This window comes from Cherax quadricarinatus, chromosome 30, assembly GCF_038502225.1.
Source record: "Cherax quadricarinatus isolate ZL_2023a chromosome 30, ASM3850222v1, whole genome shotgun sequence".
NCBI classification, from domain to species: domain Eukaryota; kingdom Metazoa; phylum Arthropoda; class Malacostraca; order Decapoda; family Parastacidae; genus Cherax; species Cherax quadricarinatus.
The window spans coordinates 12,503,209-12,530,635 of NC_091321.1; the positions used below are offsets into that span (position 1 = coordinate 12,503,209).

At 39.6% G+C, this 27,427-nt stretch overlaps 1 protein-coding gene across 2 annotated transcripts in view; it reads right to left on the reverse strand.

Moving 5' to 3' along the window:
• Window positions 1-27,427, reverse strand: part of LOC128692491 (uncharacterized) — a 79,198-nt gene that overhangs the window by 11,374 nt on the left and 40,397 nt on the right. For both annotated transcript variants that reach the window (XR_011392609.1, XM_070089913.1), the window contains exon 4: window positions 8,282-9,081. Coding sequence is in view for 1 of the 2 variants with exons in the window: in XM_070089913.1 (XP_069946014.1) it covers window positions 8,282-9,081 (800 nt within the window). In the remaining variant the exon portion in view is untranslated. The remainder of the gene's footprint in view (window positions 1-8,281; window positions 9,082-27,427) is intronic.

The following is a 27,427-nucleotide window of genomic DNA, read 5'->3' on the forward strand; positions in this document are numbered from 1 at the left end:
TTGCCAACGGGTGTGAAGGTGGGAAGATATTACAGCAAAATAGTCCGTACATGGAATACCTCTATAAGAAACTGGTAGGTCATGTACTGCTGACCGCGCAGCAGTGTCTGCCTGTTCATTGCCCTGTACGTCAACATGACCAGGGACCCAACAAAAAACAATATCTTTATGCTTAGTAAAGATGCGGCGTAGCCAAAGTTGGATACGGAGGACTAAGGGGTGAGGTGTATCAAATTTTTGTATAGCCTGTAAAGCACTAAGGGAGTCTGAGACAACCACAAATGATGACACAGGCATAGATGCAATACGGATAAGTGCTGTAAGGATGGCATATAATTCAGCAGTAAAAATACTAGCTGAAGATAGTAAATGCCCTTGTACGACGCTGTCCGGAAACACTGCTGCGAATCCTACGCCGTCAGAAGACTTAGAGCCATCTGTGTACACAGCAATGGCATGAGAATGAGAGTGAAAGTGGTCAAGAAAAAGAGAGCGGGAAGCGACCGTAGACAGTTGGGCTTTCGAGCAAGGGAGGGAGAAAGAACAGACTCGAACAGCTGGAACTTCCCAGGGGGGTAGGGAAAAGTGAGATGCTACATGTACATAGAAAGGTGGTAGTTGAAGAGAAGACAAGAGCGAATGAAGGCGAAGAGAGAAGGGACGGAGTAAGCAGGGGCGGCGAACAAATAAAGAATGTCTACTAATATCAGTGACCATTCTATAAATGGAAGGATTGCGGAGATCATGAGAACGTACATAGTAGCGCAGGCAATGGGCATCACGGCGATCGGATAAGGATGGAACGTTCGCTTCTGCATAGAGGCTTTCGACAGGGGAAGAGCGAAAAGCACCAAGGCATAAACGTAATCCTTGGTGATGAATGGGGTTAAGGCTAGAAAGAGTAGCAGGAGATGCCGCTGAATAGATCTGGTCACCATAATCAAGTTTCGATAAAATAAGGGTGGAATGTAGGTGAAGGAGGGTTCGACGATCAGCTCCCCACGAAAGATGAGCAAGGGTTTTAAGAAGGTTCAGCCGGCTGTGACAAGTTGCCTTCAGAGAGGTAATGTGAGGTTTCCAGGATAACCTACGATCAAAGAGGAGGCCCAGAAACTTGACTATCACGTTCAGGGATACGGGAGCCATAGAGGTACAAAGGATGATCGGAGATGACAGAGCGTCTAGTGAAAGTGATTTGGTGGGTTTTAGTGCTGGAAAATTTAAACCCATGTGTGGTGGCCCAATTGGAAACACGGTCGACTGCATGCTGGAGAGAAACTGTAAGGAGGTGACAGTCAGCGCCTGCACAGGCAATAGCGAAGTCATCAACATAGAGTGATGACCAAATATTTGATGGAAGACTAGAGGCCAAATCATTAATAGCAAGGAGAAAAAGTGTTGTGCTCAGAACACATCCCTGGGGGACACCTTCAGCTTGGATAAAGTCCGGGGAGAGCACATTATTAACCCGAACACGGAAATGCCTGTCAGTTAAAAAGTTCTTAAGGAAGGATGGTAGATTGCCTCGAAGGCCTAAGGAGTGGGCTTGGGCTAAAATATTATACCTCCAAGTTGTGTCATATGCCTTCTCAAGGTCAAAAAATATGGCAATAACTGAGTGGTTATTCGCAAAGGCATTACGAACATACGTATCCAAGCGCAGTAAGGGGTCTATGGTAGAACGTCCCTTACGAAAGCCATATTGACAAGTGGAGAGACTGTTGTGTGTCTCTAAATACCACACTAAACGTCTATTTACTAGACGTTCCATTACTTTGCAAACTGCACTGGTAAGAGCAATGGGACGATAGTGGGAGGTTTCATGTCCCGTAGTGCCTGGTTTGCGGAAAGGGAGAACAATGGCGGATTTCCACAGCTGTGGAAGAACTCCTTGTGACCAAATAAGATTGTAAAGGCGTAATAGGACTGCAAGGGCTGACTGATGTAAATGTTGTAGCATACGAATATGAATGTCGTCGGGCCCAGCTGCCGATGATCGACAAGCTGAGAGTGTTGCCTCCAGTTCTTGAAGTGTAAAAGGCACATTATACTGTTCTTCTCTGAGAGAAGAAAAGTCCAAGGGTGCTAACTCTCTGGCAGACTTTGAGGAAAGAAATGAGGGGCATAGATGGAGTCCCTGAGAAATACGGACCAGATGATTGCCAATTTCATTGGCAACATCTAGTGGGTTTGCTATATCAACACCGGCAACCCGCAGAACAGGAGCCGGGTCAGGAGAATATTTACCACTCAGTTTTCGTACTTTTTTCCAGACTGCACTCATAGAGGAAGCAGAGGTGATGGTGGAGACATAATCTCGCCAGCAAGTGCGTTTAGCGTCACGGATGACACGGCGAGCAATCGCACGCTTCTGTTTAAAATCAAGGAGTCGCTCTGTGGTTCTATTGTACCGGTACCTGCCCCATGCAGCGCGTTTCAAACGTACTGCACGAGCACAAGCAGGAGACCACCAAGGCACGCATTTCTGAGAATGCCTGCCCGAAGTTTGGGGTATAGAATGAGAAGCTGCGGTTAAAACGGAGGACGAGAAGAGGTGTAAAAGCTCATTGATGGAGGACGAAGAAGGAACCTCTTTAAAAACAGTCAGGTGTGAGTAAAGGTTCCAATTTGCCTGATTAAATTGCCAGCGTGGGGTGCGAAGAGGTGGCGAATATGAAGGGGAAGTAAGAATGATTGGGAAATGATCACTGTCATGTAAGTCCGGGAGAACAGACCAAGTGAAGTCTAATGCGGCGGAGGAAGAGCAAACTGAGAGATCGATGCAAGAGAGAGTATGAGTCCGAGGATCAAAATGGGTGTGAGTACCTGTATTTAAAACATGGAGGGGGTGGGTGGCAAGAAAAGCCTCTAACTGAATTCCACGGGAATCACAGTGAGACCCCCCCCCAGAGGAAATGGTGGGCATTAAAATCACCAAGTAACAGAATCGGTGGCGGTAATGACGAAACAAGGAAGGCAAAATCCGGAATAGATAATGCCCGAGAAGGAGAGAGATATAAAGAACAGAGCGTATACCACCTATGTAAGTGGATACGGGCTGCTGTGTAATGCAGCGAAGTATGAACAAATAGCTGATGGTACGGAATATCAGTGCGGAGAAGAAGGGCACTTTCATTAAAGGTCCCATCAGGAAAAGGATCTGAAGAATACAATAAATTATAGCCTGAGATGTGAGAAATAACAGCAGAGTGTAATTTTGGTTCCTGTAAGCAAACACCAACAGGGGCAAACTGGGAGAGTAACATCTGAAGCTCACCCCGATTACCCCTGAGGCCGCGTATATTCCACTGTAAAAAGGCCATGATTGGCAATGATAAAGATACTTGAAATCCGCAGGTAAGGGTTCCTACGGACTAGAAGGGTTAGAAAAGTCCACATGCGGAGGCAGTGGAAAATGTTCAAGCAGCGAAGGAACGGTGCGCTGTGAAGAAAGGAGTTGCGCAGATGGAGCAGAGGAGAGAGAAAGAGCGGAAGGTGGATCAGTGTCCATTGATGGTTTGGTCTCTGCAATATATTCAGAGATTGCTTCAAGTGTTTCGGAATTCAGAGATGTCGTATGGGAGACAATATTGGGAATGGTAGGGGGAGGATGAGTAAAGATTGGAACTGTATTGGACTGTACCAAGGTAGGGGGGGGCGAAAGGGTGGAGGGAACTGGAGAAGCGTGGCAGGGGACAGAAGAGACAGGAACCTGGGAGGTGGCAGAAGAGGAAGAAACTTGGGAGGGAACAGGGGAGGAAGGTACATTACGAGGAGGAGGGTGAACCTCTGCACTTGTAACTGAGCCAGTGAGAGGGGAAGAACTAGGGACAGAGACAGGGAGGGTAAAATGAGGAGGTGGAAGATGGGTAGGAGGTGTTACCGGACCTTTTTTTGACTTTTGAGAAGTAGAGGGACGATTGGGAAGAGGTGTCGTACGAGGTCTCGTCGACACTGAGGCTTGTAAGAGAGAACTCGAAGAAGCGAGATTAGACTGAGGTGTTGAAGTAGGGACGTCTGAGCCGAGGACAGCAAAAGGATTAGATACAGGAGTGATTATGGGAGAGGTAACCACAGAGGTGGGTGTAGAAGATGGGATACCAGAAGTGGGGGGACGTTTTGAAACACGGGAATAAGAAACACGTGGGAGTCTCCCTTGGAGGCGGAGATGAGAAACTGCCATGGCATAAGGGAGACCTTCTGTCTCTTTGAGGTAACGGATTTCCCGCTCGTTTAAATAGACCTGACAACGGCGAGAGTACGAAGGGTGAGCCTCATGACAGTTAAGGCAAGAGGGAGATCGATTGCAAGACGTATTAGAATGGTCATCGGCACCACAGACTGGGCATTCGGCGATAGATCTGCAATATTTCGCTGGATGGCCAAATCGCCAGCAATTTCTACACTGTTGTGGTGTAGGGATCACCTTTCGAACTTGTAACCGATGTCCTGCTATATAAACTGAGGATGGGAGTTCTCGGCTGTCAAAAGTTAAACGAGCCACATTGTTAGGGTATCGTCTCCGCCCACGGGCAGGAAGAACGTAAGTGTCTACCTTGAGGATTGGGAGATCTTGGAGTTCCAGCTGTTCTAGAATGTCGGTGCCACATGTCTGGAAATTTTGTTGAACTATGGTATGGGGCAGAATGACGGTACCACTACAAGAATTGAGGGAATGATGTTTTTCAAGGGTGACAGGAACAGTATCTATATGGGAAAGACGAGAGAGCTCACGAGCCTGGGTAGCATTCTGTACGGTAATGATGCGCGTACCGCTCTTAAGAGCATGAAAAGAAATATCTTTACCAACATGGCGTAGAAGTGCCTTGCCAATACTATGGTCAGAAAGATAGGCAGTAGAGGAAGTTGGTCGTAAAGTGAAGAATTTAGTCCACTGTTCAGTCTGAAACTGAGCGTGGAAAGGTAGTAAAGGACGTGTCGATCGTTTCTGAGAAGAACGAGAAGTATCATCAGCAGGTAATTGTCGTTGACGTTTAGGCGTGGGACCAGAGTTGGTCCGACGTGGAACGGGTCGGCGATTTGAAAATTGCCGCACCGTAGAGGGAGAGGCCGGAAGCATAGTCAGAGGAGAGCGAAGGTCTGATAAATCGAAGGAGTCAGTCGAGGCCTCAGTACCTGAAGCGGGTGAGGAAACAGCACCGGCAATAGGTACAGAGGCATGAGGAATGTCTGAAGAGTGGTCCAAAGACGAGGCGGGGTCAGAACGGGGTGCGGTATCAAGAAGGGGCCCGGGGGTACCAGGTTCATGGACTAGGGCTGCCATGGTTAGGTTACTTCTTTCTTTTTGTTTTTAAGAAAAAAAAAAGAAAGAAGAAAAGAAAATAAAAATAAAAAAAAGAAAAAAAAGGGGGGACCGGGGAGGGATAGTTCCTAGGAGGAATGAAAGGGCCAGAAATCTCCCTCCGCGCCCAAGAGGACCTCAGCACCGCAAGTAGCGCAGATGCAGCATGGAACCCGTGCCATACCCTACCCATCATGCTAGTAAACTAACAATCCGGGATAGCAACCTCACATCTGCCGAGCTACCTCGGTGGACAAAAGAGAGGGCGGCCGGATATCCGCCACAAAGCATACCTCCTTCGGCCACCACCCCCGGAATCCGAAAGGTGGCTTCCAGAGATACACTCGTCGCCCGAAAGACACCCAAAGCTACTCCGGGATACCGGAGAGGGATCGGGACATCCCCAGGCGATCCAGATTCCACGGCAAACTACGCCACCGCTAAGAACCTCAACGGAATGGGATGGACCCCGGTATCCTTTCTCCTACCCAGGAACTAGCGCGCCTGTGGGAGAAATCCCAAAGGACAAAAAGAGGAAGGGCAAAAGGGAGGAGTGGGGAGGAGGAGGAGGAAAGGAAAAAGGGGAGGATGGGATAGGGGAGGGGAGATTGGGGGGTAATTAGGTTCGGTCTGAGGAAGAAGACCGATAGGTCTAATTCCTCAGACCAAGAGCCTCTTCACCACGCCAAGGAGCCCCCCTTGAAGAGGAATCTGATGATAATCTTTTGTCAATGACTCCTAGTTCTTATTCTTATGTCTTTAGTATTTTAACTCACAATATATATTCTTTGTGTGGCTTGTCTTCACTTTCTCCCATTCCTGTTTACATGGCATTCATCCACATTATATTAATTATCAATCTCTTACTCCACTTGCTCAATCCATTTAGGTCTTCCTGAGAAAATATTGATATATACACTTATTCACTATGCATTACCCTTGGAGTCAATGTTTTGCACGAAGGCAAGGTCTTTCTAAGTCATGACTTGAAATGCCTCACCTTAAAGCAAAAGTTTGTTTAATATAGGCTTGCTCTGCTGTAAGTGCTTGAGGGGCTGACTTATTAGTAGAGATCAAATGAATGGAGCCTGACAAACCTATAGGAAAGAAAGAGTAGGGGAGATAGGATAATAAATAAAATGCTTAGAGGACTTTATAGGGCAGAGAGACAGGCTGTTTGAAAGGTGTGGACTGGGGATACACGAGTATCAATGGAAGCCAAAAGTGCCAATGATTCACATATAGCAGTAAATTCTTTAGGGCTGTCAGGAAGTGAAATAACCTAATTTTATGGATGGGTACAATATGGGCCATGAGGCAGGATGCTAGGCAGGGACAGGAGTTGAGACTACTCTACAACCACAACTAGATAAATACAGGGTACAGTGATATAGTGATAGAGCAATATGAAGAATTATGCCTCAGCCTTAATTAAAATACCATACTGTACTGTGCTTATGAAAAAATAAGAGCACCTGAACTCATCATATGTTTAAGTCTCTATTTAAATTATTACAGTTTGATTCTCTTTGAACTTAATAACCTTTCTGATATTCACTCACTTCATTATTTTTGTACATGCCTCAACAAAAATATATTGTTACCCTATATCACTTTTTTCTTAGTTATGTAACATCATTAAGTTCGTATAGTACCTGTCTTTATATTTTGTTCTACACAATGGGTTTTTTGTGTATAGATTCTGATGAACCACTAAGAAGACAATTATTACTTTTACCTCCTAAACCACCAGTTTAGGAGGTAAAAGTAATAATTGAAACTATTTTTGTTTCAACTCAATAAACCCACTTATATTTTTTATATAATGTGTGCTTTCTTTGCAATCTTAGGGAGTGTCCTCACAATGAGAGCTCAATCTCATGATCAACATCATCAGTTACCATAAGTACCTTTCAACTGTGTTATGGTAGGTCATGAAACTGGTGGTTTAAAAGGTATAGCTGATAGGTTATAATCCTTGTGGTCCATCAAACTCAATACAAAAAGTACCTTTCATTCTTCAAAAGGTGTAATTTATGCAACACAACGAACCTAACATCAAAGAAACCTTTCTTAACATACAAGTCTTACATACCACATATGTCTGAACAGAAAAAAATGTAATCCCCAAACCTGCTTTGTTAAAATTTTAACTGTTTAATGTCTACAAAGCATTACAAAACTGATACATGTATTTGCCTGACTAATCAATATTATGTTATATACCTTCCACTGTTAAGAAAGCTTATTCTACAAAGCACATCTATTCACTCATTCCTTTTGTCATAATACAGTGGTACCCCGAGTTTCGGAATTACTTCATTCCAGAATGCTGTTTGAGTGCCAATACTGAATGAATTTGTTTCCATAAGGAATAATGTAAATTAGATTAGTCCGTTTCAGACCCCCAAAAATACACTCACGAATGCACTTACACAAATACACTTACATAATTGTTCGAGTTGGGAGCAGTTCGAAACTCGGGGTAGCACTGTATTATAAAGCTTTATTATTCTATAGTATTTACATACATGCCTCCTCTCTTTTTCCTATATTAGAAAAAAGAGAGGAGGCATTTACCATCACTCGTGCCAAAGCTGTCTTTCCAGAAGGCCGTACACTGAATATCAGCATAAACACTAACCCTTCAGAGGACAGGCACTACTTCCTGCCTCCAGAACTGAAGTGCACCTAATTGGTTTCTCTGAATTTCTTCTTTTTCCTTGAAATAATGAGGTAATCATTTTGTTCATTCTTCACATGCTCTGCCATTTCTCCACATTGCTATCTGCACGAATTTGCCATAACCAGTTATCTCCCCCCCTCCCCTCTGTCCATCCAATGTTATTTCAATCACTGCCATCATCCACACCACATACATTTTTTATATTTTAACACAATACAGCTTTTCTTACTTATGGTAGCATTTATAAGTCATGTAGAAAATATACAAAACAAGGATTAATTATATCTACCAACCGTAGCAAGTGTTACACCAGACAGATGGCTAATATCCTCCACTTCTGCCTGCTTTTCCTCTTCCACACTCACAACAATGCTTATACTTGGCCATGCTGCTCTGGCTTGGCGTACCACACTCGTAATGTATGGCGGAGAGGAACTGCAGCCATCTAAAATAACTGTTACCTGGGTTGGCAATGGTGGAAGAGGATCACTACCCAAGTCTTCTAAGTCAGCTATGCCAGGTAAGTTATTTATTAGGTCACCTGGATATACTGGGTAGATTGATCGAACAGATTCTGAATAGTCTAGTTTGGAAGAGTGCTGGGGTTCCTCCTCATCTTCATTATATAATGTGGATTTGTCTTTAAAACTTCTTTGTTTCTCTAGCAATAGTTTTAAATTGTGAATTCTGGATTCTTCTAAGTTTTTCCTGTTTATTCTTTCAGAAAATGTCCTTTTCTCTAGGCTTTCTAAACTTTCAGATGTATATGAATTTAGTGCAAGTGTGTTTAATGAAGTATCATTTAACTTTTGAATAAATTCATTAAATGTTTGCTCACTAAAGTTATTCTTAAATTTATTGTAATAATATCTAAGTCTTGAGTTTAATCCATATTCTGATCTTCCATTTCTTATCAATTCATCCTCAGAAATATTGTGAAGTAGTGTTGAGTTACTTAAGAGAAAGCTGAGAGGTGCAGGAGTAAAGCCAGACTTAGGTGGTGGAGGGCCCCTAACTTTTGGGTCGTAACGAGAATCCAGTAGTGCTGCTGTTGACTCCAGCTCTGCAGCTACTGATAGTATGTGACCAGCTCCTGCAATATAAAGTGAAAATGATAAAACATAAGAGAGAATGAATGCCTAAGAAAACAAAAGGATCCAGAATAAGTATAACTTTTATACAGCAGTGTACTGTACATATATAATAAATGGTCATAACACACTTACCCAAATACAAAATCTACATATTGTTACAGTTTAGAGACTACAAAATATTAGCAACAATACATTATTAACCTTGCAAAAATCTTGAAGGATGCCGAGAGAACAAAATTTACCTCGGAAAAATTAAACCTGTGTTACTTATGTAAATAACTAAATCTAATGCAAAAGATCATCATTTAAATATATGCCATACTAAAACCTATACTGTATCACATATAAAACCTAAAGTAAGAAACAAAATACCTAGTGACCCAAAAGCAGCTTAATGATAATTTATAAGTTTTCAATTACAGTGGAGCACCAAAGCCTAATCAATCTAGGCCCAAAACAGTCTAAAGTTACAGTTGGTTCAAAGTTACTAATCATGAAAATCTAAGGGAATTTTTCAAGGAAAAGTTTGCAAGACAAGTACAAATCAAATAAAAAATTGTACTCACTAATTTCTGTTGTCTTTTTCCCTCTTGTAAAATGTCTGTGGGGGTTGCTATGTACAAAAGGTGCTTGATCTGTGCATTACAGTCAGTTGAACATGATGTAGCTACATCATGTCAAGAATAGGATCATGTTGCAATAGGGGTTAAATTATGTTCTTCAACCAATCTATTAAACTCCTCTAAATAACTGTCTATGCCAATTTGATCAGCAAAAAGGTCTTTGTTTTTTTCCATCAAAAAATGTCCCAGATATCTGAATGATTTCATTGCAACACTCGCAAAGCTGTTCACAAAACACTTTATAGACATCTTTGTTAGCAGGCACAAGTAAAGTTTTCCAATTAGCAGTTTTTCCATAATATCTTTGATCCTTTCTTTATATTATACACAAGTGATTCTTCAGTACCATGGTCTATTGACAGAAGAGTTACTTATCATACTGTCTGATTTCTTGAGTAATTCCATTTTTTCCCACAGTAAGGTAATTTAAATTGTTGCACTTGCTTCTGTTCAGTAACACAATGACACCTCCATTATTTTTTGGGGGTTATAAGGTCTTTTCTTGCTTCTGCTGCAGTTATCACTCTTACAAGAAACTACAGGTGTTGCTTCACCCAAGGTGGATTGTGTAAGAGATTGATTGAAAATTTTAATGATCTGAGTATAAGCACACTGCATCAAAGTGTGGGCAGCCAGGGAGTAACATGGGGCAATGGTTGTTCCACGAGCACTTGTGGCAGGGAAAAAAAAAAAAAGGTATTGACACCTAAGACCCACCTTCCCCTCACATCCCACTTAAGCCTACCTGAATTGCTGTTAGGCAATGAATGGCCTGCTCCCCGTGCCATGCTGGAATATCAGGATACTGCCAGAGTAATGGGTCATGTAATTTTAGAAACATCACAGTGAAGCTTCTGATAATCAGAAAAATCAATTCCAAATTAACAGTACTCTACTGTATTGCCATTTCAGTTTGTATTTATTGTATAGCTGTTGCAAGCTAGTACATTCACCAGGTGAGCCCCAGCCCGGGTCTTCTCAATGTGGTGACTTGACAAGGTTTAGTAACGTACCAGGGTGTCACTATAGCTCTTAGATAGTGTCAAGATTGATTGTAAGGAATTACATATGTAAGTATCATCTCATCATATATATTCTTTATATTGGAGCCATTAATGATGTCCAAATTTACTAGCTTTTGCAATTTATTTTGAGTGAAGTAGTTTACAAAGTATGCACAGTACTGGATATGTGAACATTAATTTATAAGAGCTAGGTAGCACGGAGATGCATTATAAAGTGGCTGCCCAGCTGGTGCAACTAATCAAAATAAAATATACAAGAATGAATCTTTGAAAGTTAATCAGTACAATTTATCTTTAAAACTGATTCTTAATTAATAGAGTAACTATATTAAATTTAGTTAATGTAACAAGTTACATTATTCATACTGTAACTACAGTACATGTATTATTAAAATTCAGCTGCTACAAAATGGCATTCCTTGTGCAGTACTTAATATTAAGAAGCTAAACAAAAATCTTGCAATATTTATAATGAAAATGCAGTACTCCTGTGCAACACTAATTAAAAAAAAGGGACCACATTCATAAACAATGACTGTAACATACCAAAGAAATGTTGCAATATTAGTGACCTTGGCACTGGTGAGGCAATATGGACGCTGTGCACTTCTTCAGGTCACTTTGGTTAAAAGCTGTTGAATAAGTGGATGGGTGATTTGTGTGACAACAGCGTGGGCAACACTAGGAAACTTTATTAAGAAAACATTTCACCTTTGCTGCAGGCTTTATCAGTCAATTACAGAGACAACAGCATACAGTAGTGAGCAAATTAATTGGGACAGGAGTAAATTTTGTGATTATCTCAAAATATGTCTTAGTCTCTTTCTTTATTAATGTAGTTTGGGCTTTCTTTCCATAAGAGTTTGCTATTGACTTTTGGTAACCATCCAGCTGTAGTGCTATCCTGTGACTCTCCTCAGTGCTACAACAGTTGTTGTTCCGTAAGTGAATGTGCTTTTGCTAAATTCTTCCCTTCAATTCATGATGGATGTTATACCAGGAAGCATGCAAGTATTGTAGCTCTTAGAAACATGCTGATTTGAGTATCAAACACATTGCCGAAAATTCTGAAGACAGCTGACAACACTAGTGATTATGGAATGCTGTGTTGAGGAAGATGCAGAAGAAAAACCAATGCAACACCTCATGATGACGAGGTTATCATAACAAATAGTGTGAAGGATCCCAAGAATGCCATCAAAGATCTACAGAGAGATTTGGCTTTAGCTGCTGTAAATGTTGATTCTTCAACTGTTCAACGAAGGCTCCTCGAAGTTGGCAGAACTGCCAGAAAGCTGGTAAAGAAAATTATTGACTGCTGCTATGAAGAAAAAACAGCTTCAGTGGGCACCCGATGAACGGAGAAAAGTTATATTTTCAGAAGTGGCACATTTTTGAAGTACACATGGATAAAGATCTGTGGTAGTGAGACAGGGCAAAGCCAAACCTCTTCATAATGGACACATTCAACAAGCACCAAAACACTCACCTAAGATGTTCTGGGGTAGTTTTACTGCTAATGGCCCTGAATGGCTTGTTACTGTTGAGGGAATGATGAACAGTGACAAATACAAGGCAATCCTGGCAACTCATTTGCTTCCCATTGTGGATAGAGATTTTCCTGATAGAGGAGGCATTTTCTTGCAGGATCTTGCTCCATGCCACACTCCCAGAAAAATGTTGACATTCGTTGAAGAGAGTGGACTACGCATTCTAAATTGGCCTACACTTAAATAGTATGTAAGTCTTATGATTAGTTTGTCTGAAATGCATTGCATAATTAGTGGCTTTCTTTTATGCCTGCATTTGTATCAAATTACTGTACATATGAACACCTACTGTAACTCTTCGTATGGCTCATAAGAAATAATAAAACAATTTTTTTTAAAGAGTAACTGTGATGACTCCCACTTGGTATCAAATTCACTATCTTTTCATCCTACACTTTTTTTTCCCAACACCCTAGTAATTCTTTCTTTTATAACCCAATCTATAAATACTAAAGAATCATGGTGACATCACATCCCTGTCTAAAACCTCATTCTATTCATAAAAACACTTACTATTTTTAACATTTATACAGTACTGTACTACCTATACCATACATTGGCAAGATCTTCCACACTGATCCTTTATTCACCCTTTCATGTGTTTTCTAAACCTATAAATGCAAAAAACAGTTCTTTACTCTTATCCAAGTATCATTTGCTTATATGATTCAGTTTAAATATTTGGTCTGAATTGTGGCTAACAGACAGGGCATAGACAGTGTAACCTGAATAAACCAAGGTGTGCATCTGATATACACTACACAAATAACTTACTTTAGTTCTTACTTTACAAATTAAAGAATTCACATTTATGTGATTACCCATTTGTGGTTACAGATTCGGATCTATCAGGGTGCCATACCATCAGTATTTAATCAATGGTACATAATTTTTTAAATATCCAATGGTTGCAACACTCACTACCTCCTCTTGAATCCTATTCCGTGGTGCTACCATACTGTCTGGGAAGAAAAGCTTAAATATTCTTATGGCACTGCTTTTTTTTCTTGGTTTAAGACCATGTCCCCTCATTCTCCATATTGATGACACTAAGAGCTCTTCTTTATTCTTCTGTATCTTTTTATGTCATTATGATGTCTTCTGTTTTCCTCTTATCATACAACAGGAGCATTTTTAATGTTTTCAACCTTTCTTAATAACTTAAAATGTATTTTGAGGCTCTGGGTGCCATTTTCATAGTTTATCTTTGTACTTTTTTCTCTCTTTTTCACATGATTTTCAATTTTTTTGTAGTTGCAGACACAACACCTCTGCTGCATACTCTAATTATGGCCTAGTAGGTACAGTATTGTTAGCATTTCCCCATCCACATATCTGAATGCTATTTTATAGTTTGCTAAAGTAGCATTTCTCACAGTTTCATTTTTATAGTCTTTTAGTGACAATCTTTTATCCATGATAACTCCTAGATTCCTCTCTGAGTGACAAAAAATATACTGCATTATGTATTACAATCTTCATGTGACCTGTTACTGCCTTTCTCATATCAAGATAAGACCATATAGTAATTTTTATTGTTTATTTTGTATAGAATCTTTGCATCATCTGCAAAGTTGCTCAATTAGTTACTTGCAAAACTGTATTAACACGATTGTAAACAACCTGTTGAACAGGGTGGGGTTCAAATCCTTGCAGCCAACAAGTCATTCATAATGACTCTGAAAGGAGTCTAATACCAAAAAGTTTAAATGCTGGAGCATGAAAACATTCATATCATCAGGCCCAGGTGCCGTAGGTTGGCACTCTGACAATGCTGACGCAAATTCAAGAGCAGTCAATGGAACATCAAGAGATGAAATCTATAACTTGAGCTAGAGCTTGCCACAACCATACTGTTGTGAGATTCATTTATGAAAACCTGCCTTTGTGGTCACAATGGGGGTAGGGGGGCACACTGGCCTACTAGTTTTAGGACTGGCTTGCCACAGGTTCATATCCTACTCCATTCAGTGGGTTGCCCAATTATTTTTTTTATTCCTCCTGCTTTATACAATTACAATTTTAATCATTTATAAATAATGGAGCAAGCACCGGTCCTTGTGGCACCCCACTGGTGATGCTTTCCTAAGAGGACATGTTCCTTTTATCAGCATCATTGATATTATTCTCTTGCACTCTACCTTTTAAGGTATGTCAGCAACCATGCTCTCTGATCAGTACACAAACTGTTAGTAGTAACACTAGAAACTTTGACTTACTTCTTGAATTTAAACGGGTTCATACCGCAGTCACTAGAACACTTCTCAGATTTCTTTTTCTGTTCCAATCCTGACACTAATAAAGGATTATAGTTCTTGCATAAAACTATTCAATTAAGAAAAACAATGAATCAGTTAAGTAGGTGACTTAAGTCATGGTGACATAAATAAGACACACAAAACTGAGAACTCTATATGTCAAGAGTATGTCTATAGGTTTATTCTTGGAAAAATTGTTGGGGAAAGCAGTGAATCAAAGTCATAGCTCCCTTCAATACCCCATAGTAACATGAAGCCTGGCATTAAGAGTATCTGCCTTCACTGCAAAACATGCTATAATACAATAAATGCACTAACGTCTGCTATAATGCATCAACATTTCCTATGATATAAGAGACATGCCATAATACATCTACAGCTGCTATAAGAAAATATGCCATAATACAGTACATATAAAGATACCAATACAACATATTTAAGAAAACAATGAAACTCTCCACTCTACTTTATAACAAGCATTTCACTATTACAAAGAAAACAATTACTGTTCCATCTAAGATGACACAAAAATTGAAAGCTTATCAATACACAAATTAGTCCAACAAAATATCTATAACAAAAAGCCCTGCCATTAACAAAACACAGTAATACATTAACTACAAAAAAAATCTGTCATTTCAGAATTTTGCATAACATCTATCTTTACAAAAATCTGATATACCCCTTGGTAATGGATACCAAAATGTAGTTTAAAAAGATATGTGAACAAACACCAGGACATATTTATTAGAAAACACTTCAAATCAAGGACTGATGAATAGTACGTAGCTCAACAGCTAGTTCAGCTCACACACTGAGGTTTGGGGAGCAATCCCCTGGTACGGCTGGAAAACCTTACGATATGTTTCCATAAGAAACCTGCTGGCTGTCCCTGTTCACCCATCAGTAAAATGGGTACCTGGGTATTAGTCGACTGGTGTGGATCACATCCTAGAACAAAACTGACCTAATTTACCTGAACTGCTCTGCATAACAAGGGGGCTTTCTATATGATAGTACAGTATGTAACTGATGTCAGCTAGGCCTGCATACCTCGTACATATACTTGTAGAAATAAAGATATTATTTATTATTATTATTATTAAATATGTCAGTGTGAAAGAGGACACTTATGAATAGTGTCTTTTTCACATTTTGTCGATATCACCATACCATTTTTTAATGTGTCATAGTGTGTGCCCACACGTCTTACAAACTGCTATTAGAGCACAATACAGAAGAACCCTTGAATCCACTGATTCGGTATCCGCGGTTTCAGTTATCCATGGTTTACTGTGGCCCAAAAATACCTCTTAATTTTACATTAATGTAATTTTATAATCTGAATGTAATCTTGCAAAGAAATAAACTTTATTTGTTTCTTTTGTTTGTTATAATAATTGCCCCAAAGTGCAAAGGTAGAAAAGCTGTCATTTCTTTAAAGCCTAAGAGAAGCCGTGAAAAAGTGATAATTCTCCACTTATTGTGCATAATTTATCAATTAAACTTTATAATAGGCATGTATAGGACTTTTATATTATACAAGGTCTGCTACTATCCACGGTTTCGGGATCCACGGTAGGTCTTTGGAATGTATCCCCCGCAGATACGGGGGTCCTTCTGTAATACTGTACAATATTTATCCATGGGGATACTGGACTAGCATTCTTTCCTATAAGCCATGCATGTCATAAAAAGCAATTAAAATTCCTGGAGCAAGAGACTAGTGCCCTCCTGTATTTTGAAACTGGGGTGTCTGAATGTTGGTGTAGTACAGATAAAAAAAGAACTGATTGTTAATATTATGAATTAAAAGAAGTTGGATGCCATAGCACTAAGTAAAACAAAACTAAAAGGTGTGGGAGAATTTCAGCTTGGAGGAATAAGTGGGATTAAGCCAGGTGTATCTGAGAAAATAAGAGCTAAGGTAGAAATAGCAGTAATATTAAATGATCAGTTATGGAAAGAAAAGAGGGATTATAAGTATGTAAACAAGAGTTATGTAGGTTAGAATGTAGGCAGAATGTGAGAAGTGATTTATAGTAAGTGTATATGCAGCTGGAGGCAAGAGGTGTGTTAAGTGAAGGTATAAGGAGTTTTGAACCAAATGAGAGAATTATTGCTATGAGGGACCTAAATACTAATGTGGGCAAGACAGCTGATGGAGTAGTAAGCAAGCTAGGATTGCCAGGAAAAAATGAAAAATGGGGGGCCCTTGATAAAATGTTTATTTCTTTATGCTGTACAGATAATGTAATTTACATGAAAAAATAATACAATGGCAGGCACAAAAGAACACCACTAATTATGCAATTTAGATATTAGTGAGTGTACGTGTCAGTCTAAGAAAGATGAGGTGAACCACATCAGCAAATAGGTCTGTGAAAGACAAAGTCAACCAAAGAATAGATGAGGGGGGAAAAAATGTGTGGTGTGTCCAGGCATCAGAGGAAAGTTTATCTGTGGAAGTAAAAAGAAAAAAAAAGGGGGGGGGGGGGAACATACTAAAGTACAGCAATGCAAACTCTTACACACGGTTATGAGACATGTTTTTTTTTTTTTTAACATTGCAGTAAGGAGTCTAGAAGCAGTGGAGATGTTATGTTTAAGAACAATATGTGGTGTGAATGTTATGCATAGAACTCAGAGCATAGAAATTTAAAGATGATGTGGGATTACCAAGGGTGTATATCAGAGGGCTGAGGAGGGGTGTTGAAATAGTTTAGGCATGTATAATGGAAGGAGAGGGATAGGACGACAAGAGGGTGTATAAATATGATGTACTGCATAAAGGTAAGAAGGTAAAAACGAGTCTTTGAGTTTCAGGGGTTTAAGCATCTGGCAGGCTTGTGTGAGTATGTTAAAATAAGACTGCATGGCAACTGGTTTTTAATTAATGGATGTGTTGCAGTGTGAGCAAGGTAACCTCTATGAGGGGACATAAGTCCTGGAGGTAAGAAGTGCAATGGCTGCACTCTGAAAGAAGGGGTGCAGATGTTGCAGTCAGAGAGGTAATGTGTACTGTGATGTCAGCACACTTATGGAAAGACTAGAACTGACTGAATGATAGAGACTGTGTCTTTTTCTTTCTTTGGGTCACCCTGGTTTGGCAGACAATGACCACTCAGGTAAAAAAAAAAAAAATACTACATTACAGCAAAACCAACCAATGCACAGTTTTATTATAAAACAAAACTGTCCAAAATATAATTTATTAAAAAACTAGAATTACATAAAATCTAGGACACTACAAAACCCACCACACCACAAAAATGCTATTATAAAACCTGTGGTAATACAGTAAAACTTTGGTATTAGCAACAAAGGTACTTGTGTAAATCAACTTTCTGAAGTGATCCTTTGGATGAACCTGCAAAAACACTTCTCTGTTATGGGTCATTTGCTGGGTTCCCACGGGTCAGCCAGTTCACAAGAGTTGAAATGTAAATATTGTATAGTACATAATAAATTTCCATATAATGTACTGTTCTGTACTACACAAATAAATGCTAATACTGCACTGCATACTGTACAATACAGTACATATGCACTGTAAACTGATTAAACAATGTCAACTTCTTAAATACTGTATGTCCTTGGGACACAAAGTTTGATAGTTTAATTATGTATGTATTCCATACCCATCTGACAGGGTTATGTATTCTAATTTTTCTGATGGCCACAGGCCTTTTTCATGAGTACAGCACTCGTGGGGATCTCAAAAATGCATCCCTTGTGTATGCCAAAGTTTTACTGGTGCACAAATAAAAAAACATTAAACAATTCCTGTTTTAATAAAATATTACACTGTACAATGAAGTTTGCCATAACATGACAGAACCTTTTAACTTTAAAAACCCTATATCATTACACAACAAAACTGCCAAAATACAATAAAACACCACAACACAACAAATCCTTCCATAAAAGCTACTGACACACAATAAAGCCTCCATTATATATCTAAGGTTGCCATAACAACAAAAGCTGCTGTAACTATAGGAATCAATAAATGCACTCCTGAACACAAAAAACAATGATTCAACTTGCAAATACCTTATGTCCCCCACATGGACTAATGTATTCAAGCATGGAGACCACAGCTACAGATGGACATCACTGGAAAATGTTTAATACAAAGACACCAGAACTAAGTTACCTTAAATATCATGATCTGCTAAAACTACTGAGCTAACCAATTTTTAAAAAAAGTATGACAGGACAAATCTTTTATAGAACAATCTGGGTATAATAAAAGCCAACCATTAGTATTAAGATGTCAAATGTAACACTAACAAAACAATAACTTGCAGCTTCCCAAGTGATGAGATTCACTTAGTTTTAACATTTTATGGTTCCCAATTTTCATGTTGGATATTATATGGGGCTACGGGGTTACTTGGAGTAGTGCAGACTGGGGTAACCCAACTAAGGAAAATCATTAGGAAATACCAAACAGGTAGTGATGAGTGCCAATAAGACATTTTCCAAGGCACTGTACAAGCTGGCCAAGCTGCATATATTTCTAATGGAGAATTTAGATTAAACATGAATGACCCTAGGTGGATAAATAATAGACTCAAACATCTCTTAGGTAAAAGAAACACATTTACAGGCAAATCAAATGAAGTAGGGGTCACCTTACTGAACAATACACTATTCAATTTAAGAGAAGTAAAAAAAATGAATAACAAAAGCCATAAGAGAATATGAAATAGTTAGTTACTGCAAGGAAATCATAGATCAATCCTAGCTCACACATTGAGGTCCGTGGTTCATTAGGATGTGCTTCTTTAAGACGCTTGCAGTCCATGTTCACCTAGCATTTAAATAGGTTCCTGGGTGTTAGTCGACAGTTGTGGGTCGGATCTTAGGGACAAAACTGACCTAATTTGCCTGACATGCTCTGCATAACAAGGGGCTTTCTATATCACAGTACAGTATGTCACTGATATTACTTAGACTAACCAGCAATGGACCCCAATGGAAATAAATCACTTTGACTTTTTGGGTTATCGTAGGTTCTCTACACATATGCTATGTATGATAATCTATGTAACTGTATTTGTGTATACAGTAGACCGTCGTTTAACACGATTTTGTCTCACATTTTTGTTACAGCACGGCTGAAGAATTGCAGCATATTTTTGTTTAACACTTCGTAAAATTAGTTTAACACGGTTGCATGAGGGAAAAAAGTTTTGAGCACGCAGTCGCCTGCCAGGCGGGATGGTCTGTGGGTTAGTGGGTTACACCACTGTGTCAACGGGGGAGACCTATCGCCATCCCCTGCCTCCCTAAGCCACCCACACTACCCTCATAATGAAGCATTTAATGCTGATGAGACACTTATATCAGTCAGCAAGAGAAAAGTGCACCGGGTTTCAAGACAGCAAAGGATCGCTTTACCTTGCTCCTTTTCGGTAATGCGGCAGGTAATTTCAAGTGTAAGCCCATGGTTATTTACCACTCTCAGAATCCTCGTGCTTTGAAAGGTGTAGATAAAAACACCTTACCAGTAATTTGGAAGTCAAACCAGTTAGCATGGATGACAGAGGAAATATTTATTGACTGGTTTAAGCATCACTTTATTCCTGAAGTCAAGTTTTACCTACACAGCAAGAACCTTGCATTCAAGGTCCTCTTCATTCTTGATAATTCCCGTACTCATTCACAAGCTTTGCTGGATGTGACCCCACATGTAAAAGTTGTATTTTTACCTCCAAATACATCTCTAATACAACCACTGGATCGCGCGCGGAGATAGTCATTCAAGTGTAACTATACAAAAAAAAGTTATGAAAAAACTAGTTGCATCAATGGACTCTGACTCCAACCTGGCAGTACTAAGGTTCTGGAATAAATTTAACACTGCAGATGCCATCAGCTATGCTAGAAGTGCATGGAATGAAGTGCCCCAATCAACAAGTTATGGCCTTCTGTAGTTAATTCTTTTGCTGGTTTTCCCTTGCTTGAGAGTCAGGTTCAAGAAATTGTTCAGCTGGTAAGGAGATTACCAGGTGATGGTTTTGAAAACATGAATGAAAATATGAATGAGCTCTTAGAAGATGATGATGAAGACAGGAGTCCAGGAGTCCAGAGGAATTGTTGGCAGAGCTCGATGCACAGATACAAGGGAGGGAGATAACAGAAGAAGATGAAGAAGAACCTGAAGAAAAACAGTTAACATTGCAGTAGTTATGTAAGCAGTTCCATGTTGCTGCTAAACTAGCAGACTTTTTCACTGAAGAGGACCCTGACAAATCTAGAAGCAGTGCTTTGTAACGGGGTCAAGACCAGCTGATGATGCCCTACTATTAGCTGTATAATGCACTGCAGGGTAAAAGAGCCCAGAGATCCATTACAGAATTTATGCACACTCCAATACAACCATCGACTTCAGTACCAGAACCTCTACCATCCACTTCTGCCGACAACCAACAGCCATCCACCTCAGCCCAGTAGGGCCACACCATCCATATTCATGCTCCTCACAATCATCCACAAACACCATTACCCACAATTTAAGGTAAGAAATACTATTATTTCTATTGCATTTGTAGTCTTAAGCAGTAATATATCATGACAATGCACTAGAATTACATATTCACTTTTATTTTGTAAGATTTGGAGGTCTAAAAAAAAAGTCGTTTGATTTTTTGGGGGGCTCTCAGGAACGTAACCCTATTTTTCCCATAAGGTCTTCAGTTTGTCTAACAGCGTTTTCAGGAATGTAACTACCATGTTAAACAATGGTCTACTGTACCTGAATAAACTTACTAGCACAACTTCTGTTGCTGAAACTATCTAGTATACAGTGATTCTCAGCCAGGGGTAAATTTACCCCTCGGGGGTAAAAAATTACATGGCAAGGGGTAAATATTTAATGTACCTGATAATTCAATAATACAGTGAAACCTCAAATATCGAACTTTCTTCGGTCCAGAAGGCTGTTCGAGTGCCTTTACCGAATGAATTTATTCCCATCAGGAATAATGTAAATTAGATTAGTCCATTTCAGACCCTCAAAAATGCACTTATAAAAGCACTTACAAAAATACACTTACATAATTGGTCGTGTTGGGAGCAGTTTGATTTTTGAGATTCCACTGTAATTCAATTAAATTTTTCTGACCTTGTTTTTCTGTTCCTTTTTGATGGCGATAAATTTTTTTGTATGGAAGTAAGGGGGTAAATGGAGAAATACATCAAGCTGAGGAGGTTAATGATGGAGGAAAAGATGAGAATCCCTTGATGATGTACTAGATTCAAGTACACCATCTAGTATTGTGTGTGACAAGTTTGCTGGTGTTAAGGGCCACCAAACCTTATGCCTTACTGAGCACTACTTTCTGAGATGCAGGGAATAAGTTGCCCAAATCTGGACAAGAATTATAAAGGAAACGAAGTGTCCGGAAAAAGAAATGGGAAAAGTAAGTTCCCAATTATGTCAGGTGGATCCTCTTGCCTAAATTTCAAAAGAGCCAACCACCCCATACTCCTCCACCTGAGTCAACAATAACAGGCCCTACCCAAGGCAGGGCTGATAATGACAACTGTCATTATCAGTTGAGTGAGACAGTAACACCCAACCAAGACCAACATATTAGCCCTTGTGTCATGCCGACCCTAAGCCTAAATACTGGCAGAGCCAAACGCCTCCCTGAATCAATAACTGTGTATAATTCATCAACTCGAGGAAATAAAACTAGATTGGAGTGGAAAACAAATCCCAACCACACAACAGAGCGAAAAAGTAATGGGAAGGACCTGGGAGTGATAATGTCATAGAATCTCACTGTCAAAGACCACAACAATGTCTCTACCACATCTGCTAGGAAAATGACAGGATGGATAATGAGAACCTTCAAAACTAGGGATGCCAAGCCAGTGATAATTCACCTCAAATTGCTTGTTCTCTCTAGACTGGAATACTGCTGTACACTAACAGCCCCTTTCAAGACAGGCGAAACTGCAGACCTATACTTCTACTTACATGTGCACTTTCACTGCACGTATAAGTAGAACAAAGCACCTAAATTACTGGGAATGGATGAAGTCCCTTGACCTGTACTCCATGTAATGCTGGCAAGAAAGATCCATGATAACATACACTTGGAAAATCCTAGAGGGACACTTAAGAGGCAACACAATAAGTGTCAGGGGCCCAAGACTGTTCAACTGCCTTCCAGCATACATAAGGGGGATTACCAATAGGCCCCTGACTGTCTTCAAGAAGATGCTGGCTGTGGTTCTTACATCAGTTTACATGTGGCTAGCAGTAACAGCCTGGTTGATCTGACCCTGATCCACCATGAAGCCTGGTCTCAGACTGGGCCGCGGGGGCATTGACCCCCGAAATCCTCTGAAGGTATACATCTTTCTACATCAATGCTTCTGCTGCATCTGTATTCGCCTGAAGAAGCCTACTGTGTAGGCGAAACTTTTCGGAATAAAGATAATTAACTGTTGCACATGAGTCTTACTTATCCTTCATTTCATTTTGGTACTTCGATAAGTCAAGGTCATCAGCTTCAAATCTTGGGTAAATTACTGGCAAAAACACCGATTCCTAAAATAGGGAATAAACTAAACTTCTCGGCACATATACACCTCCCTGTGTTACAAGTATTATGTACTATGTCCCAGGCACACCGTCACAAGACGCTCTGTTCCAGAGGCAGCGTCCCGCTGGTTCACTATTCGCTGAACCCTCTCCTAGGACACTGTGACAATTCTTTGCTTATGTTGTGAGTGAGGGGAGTGATAGAAAGGGTTGGAAAATATACCATTACATCTAATCATGTACAGTGGGCCCTCAGCTAACGATATTAATCCGTTCCTGAAAGCTCATCGTATGCTGAAATTATCGTAAGCTGAATTAATTTTCCCCATAAGAAATAATGGAAATGAAATTAATCCATGCAAGACACCCCAAAGTATGAAAAAAAAATTTTACCACATGAAATATTAATTTTAATACACACAAACTGACACTTACCTTTATTGAAGATCTGGTGATGATTGATGGGATGGGAGGAGGGGAGATGTGGAAGTTGTTAATGTTTAGAAGGGGAATCCCCTTTTCTGGGGTTACTTCCCTTCTTTTAATGCCACTAGGACCAGCTTGAGAGTCACTGGACCTCTGTCGCACAACATATCTGTCCATAGAGGCCTGTACCTCCCGTTCCTTTATGATTTGTCTAAAGTGGTTCACAACATTGTCATTGTAATAGTCACCAGCACGGCTTGCAATAGCTGTGTGAGGGTGATTTTCATCCATAAAGGTTTGCACTTCAAGCCACTTTGCACACATTTCCTTAATCTCTTTCTTCATATCCATAGTAATTCTCACCCTTTTTCCTGCAGGGTTGGCACTAGAAGCTTTCTTGGGGCCCATGGTGACTTATTTTGCAGGTACAATCACTAAAAATGCTGTGATAATATGAAATGTTCCGATTGTATGAGTGGATGCAACCGCACTGGCTGGCTTGTAAACACTGGCACCCACGGGACAACTGAGACACGCTCAGGCCACACGTGGACGCGTCTCAAATGAATCGCGTAGGGTGAGTTTTTTAGCGTTAGCTGAGGCAAAATTTTTGCATTAAAATGTATCGTATGCTGGATTTAACGTAAGGTGATGCCATCGTTAGCTGAGGGTCCACTGTAATATTATCTTTTTATGGGATGAACTCGTAAGCCAGTGGAAAATTTCTGTTAAATGATTAAAAGCTCCACGAATTAGGTCATTTATGACCAGTGTCAGAAAATTTTTTACTAATGCTGATATAAAAAAAAAACGATATCAGTACATAACTAATGATAATAGCCATGAATATAAACACGTGTATATCTCTTCAGATATGATTAAATAAACTAAATTCAAATTCTTTGTGTCAGATGTATTTTCTTTTATTAATCTTTCATGCAGGAGCGGCTAAATAAAAACAAAACACTAGCGTGTAATTCCGAAGGCTGACTGGCTCTATAATCCTTTCAAGACCACAGTATTAGTATAGAATTGTAATGCGTGCAAAAACGCCAATCCCAAAGGGAAATCTGCTCAAATGCAAAGCTTTTGTCTGACTGGTTAAGACACCTGAAATACATATGAGTAGAATAACAGACTACTCAACAGCAACATACTGCATGTGACCACAGAAAATATTCGATTACTGCATAAAAAAGGGCAGATATGGGATAAGATGGTGATTAATAACCAAGCTTTATTAATTACTGACAAAATTGCTGAATAATGACTCAAATGAAACTGTGTAAACAGATAATTGCAAACGGCTTGAAATTAATGGGGAAAATTGAATAAAAGAAAATATAAAGACTGATTAATAACACAAGCAAACTGAATAATAAATAATATAAGAACAGATTTTTAAGATAAAACTGAACAAAAAGAATATAAGTAACTTAATAAAATCCAGGGAGATTAATAATAAACTGATTAATATGATAAAGGCAGACTAATAATATACATGTATAGGGTGATTAATATGATAAGCACAGATTCAATACACAAATAACCCGCATTTAGGAGACAAACTCATGACGATATTTCAGCTCCCTTTCCTTCACGCTTCTGGACTAGTTAATGGTTCAATGGGACCGGAACTGTCATAAGTTTCAGGCCCTTATGTGTGGGTTATTTGTGTAATGTTGCAGTGTTCACGGTATTGTGCCTTTTTTATCCTTGAGCATAGATTGATAATAACAGACTGATTAATAATTATTATAGGGTGCAATTCTTAAAGTAAATGCTGATCAGCAAGATATAGGCAAATTAAAAAAGTCTCATTAATAATATAAAGTAATTAATTAATAAAAGATAAAGCTGATTTAAGGCTAAGACTGAGTGGTATTAACAAGTGTTTTACTACCATCCAGAGAGCATATATTAAAACCACTAGTTAAGACTCAGTCAGAGCAAAGTTAATAATATGTACACACACTGGGAAATGTGTCTACATGACTAATGCTATGCATAGTTTAATAGAAGAATGAGTGGCAACACTGAACCGAAGAAAAGCTTGTGTAAATATTGAGGTGTCCTAAATTTGTGTAAATATAGTTGTGTGTCCTGGGCTTGTGTAACCATACTGAGATTTGCTGAGCCTATGTGCAAATATATTGATGCATCCTGGGCTTGTGTGAGTATGAATAAGACAGATGTGCAACACTTAGGCATTTATCCTGCTTCTCCAGTCTCATACAAAGATATCCGACTGAAGAAGTATGCTTAACAGGCGAAACATATCAATAAAGATACCCAAGTGTTGTTTATGTATCTCATTTATCAATTTGTCAATATTGTACACCATTAATATTGTGTGAGAATACTGAGGTGTCATGACTATACATATAACTATAGTGAGGTGTATTGAGTATATATATAAATATACTGTGGTGTCATGAGCATATATATAAATATACTGCGGTGTTCTGAGTTGTATATATAAATATATTGAGAAGTCTTGGTCATAACCATGTGGTCATGGGACCTGGCTTAAGCAGGACACAATACGTATCTACCCTCTACCAGGATACACAGCAATCCACAACTGCAGACCATACCAAGTTGGGGGTGGTATTACTCATCAGTCCAAGACTGATGAAGCCACTGTGTGGCGAAACGTTTCCTGAATAAAGATTCCCATATGCTGCATAAGTGTCTCAATCTTCAACTTGTCGGTTTTTCAAACCATTCATCACAACTGTCAGACACGGCAGCATCATGGGGTCTTGTTACAAAGAATTCTTCAACACTTGTTCAACCTTTGGACGAAGACCTACTTCGACTAGTGGATGGTACCACTATGACCCCGCCTCCATCTGCTTCACGTCACCTCACTACAGTATATAAGCCACGTCTACGGCCCTATGCTGTACATTCTACAAGATTGATGGACTGAACACATCGACTCCAGGTTGAGGGACTGATTACCTCATTCTCCTCCTCTCCTTACGCCTTCCTCTTTGTATTGGACTGATGAAGCCACTGTGTGGCGAAACGTTTCCTGAATAAAGATTCCCATATGCTGCATAAGTGTCTCAATCTTCAACAGCTAACAAGATAAACGACTTCTTCTCAACCATAGGTTCTAATCTCGCCAATAAAATCCCACGTACAATAAAGTCAATAAAGTCCCCATGCCGGGGACTACCTAGATGGGAATTTCCCAAATTCCTTCTATCTTGCTCCAACTGAGCCCACGGAAGTCACCGAGATTATAAAGTTACTTAAAAATAACTCAGGGAATCTGTCTCATGTCCCACCATTATTGTACAAGAGAGCGGCCCATGTCCTCTCGCATGCTATCTCAATACTTTTTAACAAGATTAGATTTTGCCACCGAAGTGGCTAGTTTATTGTGCACCCCATATCCATCCTGTGGACGGTAGCGCGAGAGCATATGGATACACAAAAGGCCTAGGAACTAGGCCCCAAAGGGTTAACAGGAATACATATGGATTTATATCTACATATCTATAGTTCACATATCTATAGTTCAAATTAACAAGTCACTAGAAACTAGCAAATTCCCGAAACTACTCAAGACGGCAAGGGTTACACCAATACATAAAGGTGGTGACCCTACAGATTTAAACAACTATAGGCCAATATCAAACTTACCATTGCTATCCAAAATCTTTGAGAAACTCGTGCACAGGAGACTATATTCATTTATAACAGCACAAAACATACTCAACCCCTGCCAATTTGGATTCAGGAAAAATAAAAGCACTAACGATGCAATCATAAAAATGCTAGATCTGCTTTACACAGCATTGGAAAATAGGGAATATCCACTAGGAATTTTTATTGACCTAAGAAAAGCTTTGACACAGTAGACCACGGCATCCTACTCCACAA